This window comes from Hippocampus zosterae, chromosome 2 (genome assembly GCF_025434085.1).
Source record: "Hippocampus zosterae strain Florida chromosome 2, ASM2543408v3, whole genome shotgun sequence".
NCBI classification, from domain to species: domain Eukaryota; kingdom Metazoa; phylum Chordata; class Actinopteri; order Syngnathiformes; family Syngnathidae; genus Hippocampus; species Hippocampus zosterae.
In genome coordinates, this window is record NC_067452.1 from 34,858,199 (window position 1) to 34,871,175 (window position 12,977).

The following is a 12,977-nucleotide window of genomic DNA, read 5'->3' on the forward strand; positions in this document are numbered from 1 at the left end:
ATAATTTCACCCTTAATCTCTGTAAGAACACAGAAGAAAAGCTAATAAAAATTATTAGTGCTTATTTCTCCTCGATTATCCTAAATGAGTTGTCCTGGATGAAAAGAAAACAAAAAAAATAAAATAAAGGAAAACTTTTGTTAAACGGCTGTCTCCATAATATTTTTGTATACTGCAGTTGTTCTGTTGGAAATTATTTGTTTTTGGAATCAAAGTTATGAGATGATATCGAACGGTTCAATGAATTTCAGTGAGGATATTGTATACGGTATATTGAATACAGTGCTGTATTGTGAAGCAATAATTCCATGTGCTCATTGTTACATGTATTTGCAATACCGCTCCTGTGCGAATGGTGGCAGACGAGGACCATGTGAGCAGAAAGCGCCACCGGCCACACGTTTCTATCTTCGAGTCATGGCAGTATTTTTGGTAATGAAACTGTTCCTGGAGCACTTTTGGCAGTTCTCATGAGCGCTACAAGCCAGGAAAAGCCGCAGCTGACCAGCTGTTTCAGGAGCAGGAGTTGCCCGTACCTTCGACCGAGCGACACACATCATGTAGGTAACGTTATAGCGGAAGTCTGGAAAATACCGTGTGTTGTATCTTGCTCAAGAAAACGTCAACATTCAACACGAAAAGTTAGCACCACTCGCTAGCTTTCAGTTTTACCTTTCGTCACTTCCTCTAGTTTTTAGGAAAATGGCAAGCGAGGAGGGACGAATGTTTTGGATTTCCACTACAAGAAATTTGGCCTCCAAGTACAACCGTCTCGTAAAATTTCGTGCTATATTAGAATTGATACTTTTCGAAGAATAATAGTAGAAATAATGTTACTGGTCATAGACAGTCGTTTTAACTGGGCCGTCCTTGTATCACTGCTTTCTAAAAAGTCATTCGTGCAGATCGATTTATATTTGTTGTAATTGCTATGATCTCCAAATTAAAGTCCTCCCTAGTGTCCCTTGTCCTCATTAGAAAGACTGCAGCGCACTTGTAGAACTATCATGTCTGACCCCACCTCATGAGCTCAACACCCGCTTGCCTCTATTGTCCACTAGGAGAAGCTACAGTTAGGTCTCCATTTATACTCAACTGTGTTTGCAAGCCATTAATGTGTAAAGGAGGGACACTTTTAAAATTCTAAAGATCTGGTGGCACATAACCAACAGTCTCAAAGCATATATATAATGAAGCAAGATCTCACAATTATTTACCCACATAATTGGTTCGTGTGAAATCAAGTTAAACACAAAGCAATTACCTTGAAGGAATGACGACACCGTTTAATTGTACCTTCTCCATCTAGTGGAGGATCGTTTAATATTTCAGCCAGTCGATATATGTTGCTGACACGGATAGAAGAATAACGATGCATTATGTGTCGCAATAATGTTGCGACAGTGGTTCAGAATCACTGTTATACTTTTTCGCCTATTTATATGAATAGGCAGCATCACGCTTCATTCAGATGGTGTGCTTCCCCTGGTTATTCGGTACAATGGTACTTTGACTTAACCTACACATTTTTCGAGGCGAGAACCATTGCTTGGGTGATGTATTTCTCTGTTGTGTTGCAATGCAAATTTGAATTACAAATAAGCTACAGATAGACCACCATTTGACTGAAGTCTAGGAAAAAAAGTGACAGTCGTTGATGCAATTTGAGGAGTTTATTGAATGGCGAAAACGGTATGGAGAAGACATTTCTGCCTATGCCCAACCCGAGCTGGAGTCTTGATTACCGGTATATTTTATAAAGCCAGTTTATTTCCTTCCAATCTGTGTTGTATGTTCTTTATTAGCACCCTTTGTCACTGAAACAAATTCATCAGTCAGGGTACTATTTTAGTTTCAAAAAAACACTTATTTATTATTTTTCAGGATGGACATTTCCTATCACTGCTTAAAGGCTAACCTGGATTAAACTATGATCACCGCAGGGCTGAGTCTGGAATGCCAGTTACCAGAGACGGGCTCGATATGAACCTTCATTTTCGGACAGCCTCTGAGCCTTCAGTGTTGGATGATGAAAGTCAAGTAAAAAGTCAAGCGGAACCTGAGCCAGGAGAAGACATCCATGTTATTCCGATCCACCTGCGCCCGGACCTGCTGCTTCCCTGCGCTGACCTGGTCAACTCCGAGTGGCCGAGGAGCCAGACTGCCCGCGTCCACTCGATGCAGAAATCCTGCCCGGATTTCCCCATCTGTCTGGTTCTCCTGCAGGGTCCCAGAAATGCAGAGAAGGTGCTTGGACACGCCCGGCTCTCAAGAGTCGTAGGCCACGGCGGCAGCCTGTTTGTAGAGTCGGTGGTCGTGTCGAAGGCAGAGAGAGGCAAAGGCTACGGGGGAACTCTGATGAAGAAGACTGAGCTTTTCGCCAAAAGGCAAGGGTTCAAACGATTGTGTTTGACCACCCACGATAAGCAGCACTTCTACGCCCACCTTGGCTACACGCTGTCCACCCCAGTGCAGAACACAGGATCCATGGCGTCATTCGTTCCTATGGAGATGCTTCTCAGGTTTTCCGGGATCCATAATGGCGAGGTTAACATGCAAAAACAAACAGAAAGGGTCCAAAAAGGGAACCGAGTTGGGTCTACTCGACCTCATCCTCCTCCTTGTTTCCGAAACCCTCCTCCACCTCTGCCCTCTGTCATACCTCTTCCTCCTCCTCCTCCACCTGCTTCCATCCCTCCTCCAGCTGAAGGAGTACCTCTGATTCAGACTCTCACAGAAACCCCCTACAGAGACGCAAAGGGAGCATCTGTGTTTTGGATGCACAAAGACCTCTAAACGGCACCTATGGGGGTAAACAGTCTAAAGATGGAGAGAAAAGTTTTTTTCTGATATCAAGTTATTACGTAATGTCCTGTTTACTCACAAGTCAGAACATTAGCATTACTGCCACTGTGAAAGTGGTGAGTACAGTAAATCCCTTTACCCGGTAAACGAGCCAACCAGCTACGGCCGTTGTCTGATTTCTCAAGTTTTCTTTTCAGTTTTGGAAAAGTCCGCTTTGAAAATGAATTTTCAATCGTCTATAGTCCTTCGTGTTTATGCAGACACACATGCACACACACTAAATAATTTTGCTGACTTTTTCTTTTGCAAGTAAAATTCTGTATGTACTTTTACGAATGACTGCTCTTTCCAACTGCACATAATTCCATCCAAATTCTCTCAGGCTTCACTTCACTTCCAGTAGAAAAAATAAGAAAAAAACAGTCCCAAAGCAAAATCATGGCTGGTATAGTGATGAGCAATTTAGAATTATAGTCAAAAAGTTTAATCGGTCTTGTTTCATCCATCCATTCATTTTCTTAACCGCTTATCCTCACGAGGGTCGCGGGCCTGCTGGACTCGCTCCCAAATGTCTTTGAGCAGTTGGCGGGGTACACCCTGAAGTGGTTGCCAGCCAATCGCAGGGCACACAGAGACAACAACTATTCATATTCACAATCACACCACACAGTGATCAGTCATCTTACCATGCATGTTTTTGGAATGCTGGAGAAAACCAGACTACGCTGAGAGAACCTACACAAGCACGATGAGAACATGCAAATTCCACATGGGAAGGCTGGAGCCCGGAATCAAATCCACGACCTCTGCACTGTGAGGTGGACGTGTGAACCAATTGACCACAGTGCCACCCCCTTTTTGTCATATCTATTATTTTAATTCTAGGTCCATTTCAGAGACTTTGTAAGTTAAGTTAAATAATTTCCCCCTCTCTATTGAACATCATTAGCTATACGATTTTTCATATCCAAGTATCTGTGCTTGTAATTAAGAACGGAGTGTGAGTGCTTTTTATTTTACTCAAGTATGTAGGTGAGTACTTCCCCCCCCCCCCCCCCTCTGCCCCCACGGAAGGACCGCCCGTGCGTCTCCTCCCACCCGTCTGTGCTTTGCTCCCTTCCACTAGGACTCCAACCCGGGTTTTTCCACGCGCAGGAGTAGAAAAGTTTCGCTCCCCACTGGAGCAAGGCGACGTAAGCTCCTCTTGTTGTGTCCCGCAGTTTCGGAGCAAGTGGACCCGAAGGACGAGCAGTGGGTTCGGACACCGATACCGGAGCGCACATCTGAACAGAATCACCGCGGTGAGTGTCCGCTTCCCTGTGGCGTTTAATGACCGTGCGTAAATTGAACCTTTTTTTTTTTACCCACTCACACACAAATTCGATAGAAATAAAATCAAGAAGTCCTATTAAAAGACTCGTCGCGTGCTCTTGGAATATCAATATATGTATTCATTTTTTTCTAACTAGTAGGTAAACGTATTTCAAAGGCATGCGGTGCGGTTGCTGAAGTTTCCAACTTTCTCCCGCAGGTTGTCTGAGTGCGGCTGTAAGATGCAAGCGTCACTGTTCGTGTTGGTCTGCGGTGAGTGCACTGTACGCCCGCACCTTTTGAAGTGCAGCCTTGGTTTTTGATCCTTGAGAAATCTTTCAGAAGTCATCCAGTGGTGGACTTGCCGAGGCATTAATGATTGTCTTCAGGTCACTGGAGGGCTACACATGAACTGGTTCATGTTGGCTGCACAAAAACAAGTCAAATGTGCCAAACAAGCCAGATCATTTAGCAGCATTCTGGGCTGGGGCGCACACTGTACATGCGCAGAAGGCAGAGGGCCACTTTAGAGTCACCGTTTGTCTTTTTGACAATTAATTTTTAGGGATCCAAAGTCTGGCAAGGGCACCATCGACAACGTGTTTTTCTATTGGCCCAGTCTTAGAACTAAAAAGTAAAGATATTTATATAATTTTCAATTAAATGTTTTCATCTGCAAAAAAAAAATATTTTTCAAAATGTAAATTGAAGTTATTTTTCGTTTCCCCTCACATCCTTTTTTTCCGTATGCGGCCCACAGTTAATAATTACTTCATCATATGAATTTGTATTTTTGTAAATGAAAATACAAAAGACAAACATTTCAAACAACTTATTTTTACTAATAATAAAATAAATACTAAAAGCCCAACCCTCCCTCCACTTCCCTCATGCATCGTTATGTTTTCTGTATGCGGAAAAATTTGGGACAGACAAATCATTTGCCTCAATGAATGTAAAGTCCACAAAAAGAGAACTCTTTGCAAAGCGTTCATACACGGGCAGCTTGGTGGCCTCGTGGTTTGTAAATCTGCCTCACAATCTCAGGAGATTAAGGTTTGAACATCTGTGTGGGCCCTCCACATTCCAAAAAGATACCCGTTCATTTAAGACGCTTAATTGGTCATGAGTGTGAATGTGATTTGAGTGGTTGTTTGCCGGTTACAATATGCGTCCTGCGATTGACTTGCAACCAGTCCAGTGTATAGGCTTTGGTGTTGGGACACACCCAGGACTGGTGGAAGTCAATCACAGGGCATCCTTTCAAGGGTGTCAAACCCATTTTCGTCACGGGCCACATTTTATTTACCATTTCCCTCTGAGGTTCATTGTGACTGAAATCATATGAAGAAGTCAAGAATAACAGTTTATGCAACCATTTAACTCATTCAGTACCAGCCAATTCTGGACCAAGTCTGGAGTGAATGAGTTAAGTTACTGTAATGAGGTTTTTAGCAACAACAAAATGCTGAAAATGTCTCTCATATTTATTACATATGAGAATTTTAAATTTTGCTACATATTTTGGCAAGCATCATGGAAGTTGCCATGTTTGATTGGCGTTCGCGGGCCACATAAGATCATGTGGCGGGCCAGATCTGGCCCCCGTGGCTTGACTTTGACACCCGTGCTTAAAGCAATCACACTGCTTCAAAATTATCTCTTTCCATCATTAAAAACTTGCTTTACTGTACGGCAACGTTTTCAATCACATTTAATGTGCCCTCGATGTTGTACAGGTGTAAAAATAAGTTAACCATCATCGAACATAAGAACCATGAAATCCTCTACTCTAATTTTGATAAAATGACGTACAGTGAAGCTTGACTCTTACAAAGTGTGTAAGTCCACTTGGCTTGTTTTTCACATCGGAAACTTTGTCAACTGTTGACATCATTCAAACTTAATAAATAGTATAGACATCGTTTATTCTATCATTAAGGTATATAAACCATATATCAAAGACAAGCGCACACGTAATTATGTATTAATTCCGCAATTAGTTTTTGATTATTTATATTTTTATTATTCATGTTGTATTGAGCAGCCAGACCCTTTTTGATATGTCGCAGTCTTCACGTCCCAATGCTGTGAAAGTGTTCCTCCTATTCCATATGATTTGTATTTATTTATGTAGTTTTCTAATTGTGATTTTCTTTGAGAGGGAAGACACAAGAAGGTGGGAGTGCTTGTTTTTTTTTTGGTTACAACATGAAGAGCGGAGGTCACGATTGAGTGCTTTAGAATGTGCCCTGCGACCAAAGACCCCCACAATCGATCCCCCCCCCCCCCACCCCAACCCAAATTAGCATAAGGATGTGGGCAAAGGGATGCCCCCAGCATTCGTCACAAAGTCTCCGCTGAGGTGCCCTTGAGCAACAATTGCAAGCTTAGTTTGGAATCCCGAATCACTTGAAAAGCTGAGAGGAAAAGCGGACGAAGGAAATGGCGGTGGAGAATTTGGGGGTTTAAACATCCCACACCGTCATGAGACACAATGACAGACAGCTGGGGATGAAGACTTCGGGACAAGGCGGATGACTCATTTCCAAACCCTCGGGGGTCACAGACGTTAATTGGTGTTTTGGCGTCTTTGTGCATATACGTGTGCGTGTTTCACTTGGACAAAAAGACCAATGTTGTCCCCTCATTGTCACATTTCCCCTTTCTGCGCTTGCATTTCTCTGGGATGAGTGGATTTGTGTGTGTGTGTGTTTGCGCACGTGTGTGCGCGCGCGTTCTGAACTGTCAATGTGTGTGTGTATTATGAGTATTGTGCGTGTGGGCTTGCTTTCGTGTTTGTGAAGGGCACATCAAAGTGGATTTGAGACAAGGCAAATCCTGGTTAATTCAACTTTTCCTGCACGTTGACGTGTGTAAGGACATGGGGGTTCTCGGCTTCCAGCTTGTGTGTGTGTGTGTGTATGTGCGCGCACAACGCTCGCAGGTGAAGGCGGGTTTAAGGCAAATGGGAGTTTGGGAGTGTGTCTCGGTGGCCTTTTGTAAGCGACAGCCTCCGGAAATGTGTAGATATCGGAACAATGGTGCAGCAAAGCCCACAAAGCAGCAGCTAGAGAGAGAGAGAGAGGGAGAGAGAGAGAAGGGCAGGAAAAAGTTAAAAGAGCAAGAAAGGCTTAGGTAGAATTCGGAAACAAAGAACAAGGGGGCTGGGCCTTCGGGGTGGGTGCAAAAGGGAGGGCAGAGAGAGGAAACAGGTTGGTTGATATGAAAGGCTCGACGAGTTGGGTTTTTTCTGTCTGAAAAGTGGAAGTGGAGATAAAGGTGGGGGGAGGATGAAATGAGAAATGGATCTGGCCTCATTAAAAACAAAGGCCCGACTGGCCGAACCGAAGGATTACTGTTGTCCTACTCGGGGAGGCGCGCGGGGGACGGGGGGTAGCGTTTGACATTCTAACCCAGAGAACATTTGACTTCTCGTGGTAGCAGGGTGACAAATCCAAAAGGTTTTTTTTTTAAGCGCAATCGATCAGGAATTTAAACAACCAAATGTTGTTTGTAGAATCGGTTGGCTCAGTAAACAGTCCTGTGTTGGACTCATTATAATTCGGTTTTTCTCTTTACACAATATGAAAATTTTAAAGTGTGCATTTGAGAGTTTGAGTACCTGAGAGTGTGTGCGTGTGCGTCAGGATTTCAGGCAAAGCAGATGACAGTATTTTCTTCACTGATGTCACCGGTAGCCATCTGTGATGGCCTCACAAAAAAAAGTGTCAACATTCGATTTGAGACGTGCCCCTGTAGTTACTTTAAATCAGAACGTTCTGGTCCCTAACCCCCCCCCCCTTTGGAAGAATCTCAATATTATTTCCACACTCTCTGCACCTCGATCATTTTATTTTCCGAGTCTCTTATTTCTGCCGCAAATCCCCCGGCCTAATGGTAATGACAGGCTGCGTAAAACAGCCCTCTTAAACACCTTGGCAACTTGAGAATTCTAATTATCTAATTTCAGAGAAGGTGCAATTGCATTGCGATATTGTCAGGAGGGAATTGGATCTCTCACTCACTCACTCACTCACACACACACACACACACACACACACACACACACACACACACACACTCACACTGGACAAAGCTTGTAAACATGAGCCAGCTGTCACGTATGTTCGAGGTCATCTATATTTGCATGATATTGACATTAGAATTCCCGAGCACCCCTGTGATATTTATTCTAACAGTGTAGTGTAACATCTACTCGGAAGTCGTATCCTCCATCCCCGTTCATGAATCCATCGATGGTCATTCAAGTGTGTTGGCGCTCGAGATTGCTTTTTCTTCGCCTTGCTGCGACGGTTATAATGAAAAGAGCAAATCGACAGTAGCCTTGCTGCCGCTTCCTATGTTGGCCTGGCGAAATGCTTAGATTTGATCAAACCCCCCAATTGTTTTTTTTTTGTGCATATCTCAATGTTTTTATTTTTATTTATTTTATTGTTTTTTTTTTTAAGTCCAATGACACAGCCCCTTTGTCTTTTCCCCTCCTTGGATGGATGGCTGTTGGCAAACATTTATTGCTCATTACCGCCTCCTTCAAGACTTGATCCGAACAGTATTCAGCTCAACTTACTTGTCCTTTTTCGCCGGCTTCACAGTTGTGTGTTACTCATCTCAGTCTCACACTTGACCAGTGTTTAAACCTTGGCAGATACCTGCACGTTATGAAGGATAATAAATTCATGCGAGTAAACACGTGAGCGTGAGCTTATCCGAGCCAACTTTGGGCAAAAACGTGGATAAACAACCATGCAACAATCATATTTGAATCTAATACGCAAATTTGGGTCTTTCTGAAATATGGAAGTGAACGAGTCCGCACAGTCAGACGTGAGCCAAGATCTGAGCGAAGAACTTTTCGACTGAGGCAGACATGCTAACCACGAGTTCAACTTGCTGCCGTCTCATGAATTAGTGATGTGACAATTAATGTCGTGCCCTAATGCGAAGTCCTACGAAATGATGGCCAAAAAAGTGATTTTGTGGCCAAACTATGCAGCTATATCTTTTTTTTTTTTTTTTTTGGTTGCACATCTTACTAAATTCTCATGAGAAAACATTAAATAAAACAGATTGAAAAATAATGTTGCCCGTTTTCTCCGGCTGTAATGGGTAAAAATTGACTTTGACATATAGAATTGGATGAGGTCAGTGTTGTTTTACCTTGCATGATGTAATGTAAGAAAATATATTTTTGGAGGGAAAAAACGGATTTGTTTCACTTATTTGGTAGTGCATTTTAAGCATTAAGAATAATTATCGTAGCTTGACGGTTGTTCTAAATTTTGCTTTAGTTTTTTTTTTAAACTACATTAAAAGAAGAACTTCCCAACAAACAGACTCCAAATAAACTTTGACAAGTCCCTGATGTACTGTGGGTTTTCTCTGAGCTGTCTCTTCTCAGCCGCACCACATTTTGGTCATCAGGCCTCTAATTAGCACGGACAGTGAAGCCAACCTGCAAGCGCCGTTGACCAAAAAGCCGAAGCCAACATCTGTCGGCCATGTGTGCCTCGTCATCTGCTCTCTTTAGTCTGTGGTCAGTAGCTGATCCTTTTGAGATACGATCATCCTAATCACTTTCATTTCATGGCCTTTAACGCTCTTAATAAGCACTTTTTCTTTTTTTTTACAACGTAGGACTCTATTTTCGTAGACAGCACACATGGGCTCGGCGTAAAAACTGACGCCAGTTAATTTTCGTAATTGTACGCCATGCCGGGTGTTTTGGCAGACTGAGGGATTTTTCTTTTACATGCCCCCTGCGCATCTGACAATTTAGTGACAGAAAGTAGAAAATACTTTCGACCAGGTGAAAGCAGATCTCAGTTCCGGTGGAGCTGACGGAACATGATTTTGATTAATTTGATTGCGCAGCGGGCAGACAAATTCTGCGCTCCTCTGATACATGTATGTGTGTTTGATGCCGTGGTATTTTAGTCAATATGTAGAAATCAATTCATTGAATCCATTTTTATTACCATTGCCCGTTTGTGAGAGGTCACGCCCGTACTGGTATGAATGATCGCAGTGGAAGACGATCTCCAAATGCCCTCTTAACAGTAGTGATCTTTGGTTGCCCTGGCTAACTAATTTTCCACCCATGGAGGTCTGTTTGCAATTCTTTATAAATGTAATTTGCGTTCTTCGATCTTCGATCGCACCTCGACTGCACTGAGATTAAATGGAATAAGAAGAGCCACTTTCATTGTCCAGGAAGTAAGTCAGATGTGTTCACGCCCACAACGGCGCAACCCACCATTATCTACAGTGCATGCATAATCTGCATTATCTACTAAATGCCAAAAGAAAAAAAAAATGTAACCCAAGTGTTGAGTTGAGTTTAGGTACGTCAGTCATTTGATGTTATTGGTTCATTAGCATGTGTTTGATGAGCAGCGATGTTTTCATAAATGTTTGCATTTTTGTCTGTTGTCAGCACAACGCAAATAACGCGTGTCGCTCATTACTGCCAGCTACAAGGAATGTTGGAGTGGAATATTATGGCCTTTGGAGGTCCGCGAGTTACTGATGGTGACGTGGTTTATTTGGTTGACGTCCTTGCAAGCGGCACTGGTTCACTTCACGTTCATTGATGGGATGAATGCAACTATGACTTGTTTGGGAGTGTTCTGTATTTGCATGTGACAAATTTGGTGATGTGTGTCAACATATCTGGTGATGCTGGTGTCATCTTTGAACGCGAACGTCCGGTGTACGTTCTGCTTCTGCTCAATTCTTTTAGCATCCCTTGTTGGAGCTGCCGTCAAAAAAAGCCCAGTAAAAAACAAAGCACTGCCAAGTTGATGCTTGCAAAAGTGAGGTCTTGCACGGCAGTGATTGAAACTCAGGAGTTTTGCGCGCTTTCAACTGTGTCTCATCCAAACATTTGGGTTAAATGACAGAATTTAACTCACGGCACTGGACCTACAGGCTTGGCTGTAGTCAAGCATCCAATCCAAATGTTCTTGGCTTGGCGTTGACTGTTGTTCCCCTCAGCTGTTGCTGGATTTGAGAGTGTTTGACTCTGTCTGGAAGTCTAACATAGTCTCTCAGTGAGCGGGCCCAGATGCTGCCGTGACACATTGTGTCAGATTAGCAGGCACATGGAGACAGCTGGAAGACGCAAAGCGCATTCCCGTGTCGTGGGCGAGACGTCTGAAAGGAGAAGCATGTTGTATCATCCGCAACAGGTGGGCAGAGGACCGCGGCTCTCCCAATGCACATGATCAACGTCAAGCCCGCTTTTTTCGCCTTTCGCGCATCTGCAGCCAAGCGTTCTCTTCGAGCGCTTTCACGCTAGCACCCTTCTAGAACGGGGGTACAGGGACCCCTTACAAGTGAGACATTTTTCCACGGGCACCCTCTTTATCCTACCTGCAATGAAATCCAATTGTTCACCCTGAAATTCTTTCCAAAGAATATGTTTGTATAATGTTTCAAACAAAATATTTGTGTGATTAACCCTTTCAGGGACAGCAGTCACTACAGTGGACAGGTTATCATGTTATCGGGTGACACGGTGCGTGAAAGGGTTAAACGAAGGATTCTTAATCAAATTCATATGAAATAAATGTTTATCGTCACATGTTGATGCACACAGCTTCCACTAACAATGTGGCTGCAACCAGAGAGGAGCTCGGTGACAAGAGCGTAGGCACTGTTGCCAACATTGTGACTTTTGCCATTTCTTTAGTGCAGTGGTTCATAACCTGGGTTTGATCGAAACTTATGGGTTCGGTGAAGCAGTCTCAGGGGTTCGACGGAGCCTCTGCCATGGAGATTAATTAATGACACGCCCGCTTGGCCATCACTGGCTGGTTCATTTTGTGCACAATTAAAAAACGTATCCTTTATATTAATTTTGTTTACTTTTTTGTGTTTTTAATACATGTTTCTTTTTAATTAATCGAATTAATCTAATTAATCGTGTAAAAAAAAATCACATTTTTATTTTTCACTCATGAAAGGTTCTGAATGTGCATATGAACTGGTTGGGTTCGGTAGGATCTCTCCAGTACAAATTTATGTGATTTACCCTGTAGGGTTCCAAGTTGAATTCCTCGGTAAAAATAAGTACTGTTCAGATTTACAAAAGGTACACAAATGGTCCAAACGGACAAATGAATCTTTTGTTTGCATGTCAGGGTACTAACCGATGCTAGGCCGCTGTGGAAGCCTTTCGAAAGGGCCCTCTGTTAAAGTACGTGTCATAATCTCCAACTGGGATGGAAAATTTATTGCAATTTGTGCACTTTCTGATCTCGCGGAGGAAAAAAAAACCACAGACGACAGCAACCATAAATATATTGGTCAAATTAAAATGCACTTGATATTTTTATTTTATTATTCTTTAAATAAACTTCATTGGTGTTGCAGTAGGATGCAACAATTTCTTCTTGAAGAAGTGGAGGATAGTAGTGGCAGTCAATGCTAAACACACTTTGTATGACTATCTGGGGGGTGGTGGCCATTGGGAATCTCGTGATTTTTTTTTTCCTGAACGGCTCGTCTTTTCCGAGTCGGTCGAATGCCTGTTGACAGCCGCTGTCCGTCCCGTTTTTCCGAGCATGTAACCTGCCGATGTCCTGTGAGTAGTGGTATGGAATATAATACTTTACACACCGCTTGCGCAATGATGATGCCTTCGTAGGATGACAGAAATGAGTAAACAGCAAGGAAGAAAGGAGGAGTGCAAGCTGCTTAGAGGGATGCGGCATCCAGGCGGGATTGCGATGAGGAGGAGTGGAGGAGAGCAGCCGGTTGTTTGTTAGCGACTCAGTCATCCTTTCGCTAAGTGCTGAGCAAATTAATTAGCCAGGAGAAGGATGTTGACTTTTCTC

The 12,977-nt window shown here is 43.1% G+C and overlaps 2 protein-coding genes across 4 annotated transcripts in view; both read left to right on the top strand.

The window, feature by feature from the left end:
• Nucleotides 1–295: 295 nt before the first annotated feature.
• On the top strand, nucleotides 296–2,825 carry LOC127591479 (N-alpha-acetyltransferase 80). Of its 2 annotated transcripts, none has more exons than XM_052051703.1 (2): nucleotides 296–560; nucleotides 1,944–2,825. In XM_052051703.1, coding segments are annotated over exons 1-2 (855 nt in total). In that variant the 5' UTR covers nucleotides 296–558; the 3' UTR covers nucleotides 2,797–2,825. The 2 variants fall into 2 exon arrangements, with proteins under 2 accessions (XP_051907663.1, XP_051907672.1); XM_052051712.1 differs by having other exon boundaries at nucleotides 299–560; nucleotides 1,885–2,825.
• A 292-nt stretch (nucleotides 2,826–3,117) lies between these two features.
• Nucleotides 3,118–12,977, top strand: part of lamb2 (laminin, beta 2 (laminin S)) — a 52,078-nt gene continuing 42,218 nt past the window's right edge. The window contains exons 1-2 of one of the 2 annotated variants that reach the window (XM_052050604.1): nucleotides 3,118–4,106; nucleotides 4,337–4,389. In XM_052050604.1, the coding sequence (XP_051906564.1) occupies nucleotides 4,359–4,389 (31 nt within the window). In that variant the 5' untranslated portion in view covers nucleotides 3,118–4,106; nucleotides 4,337–4,358. The remainder of the gene's footprint in view (nucleotides 4,107–4,336; nucleotides 4,390–12,977) is intronic. The other variant, XM_052050612.1, reaches the window with a different exon arrangement.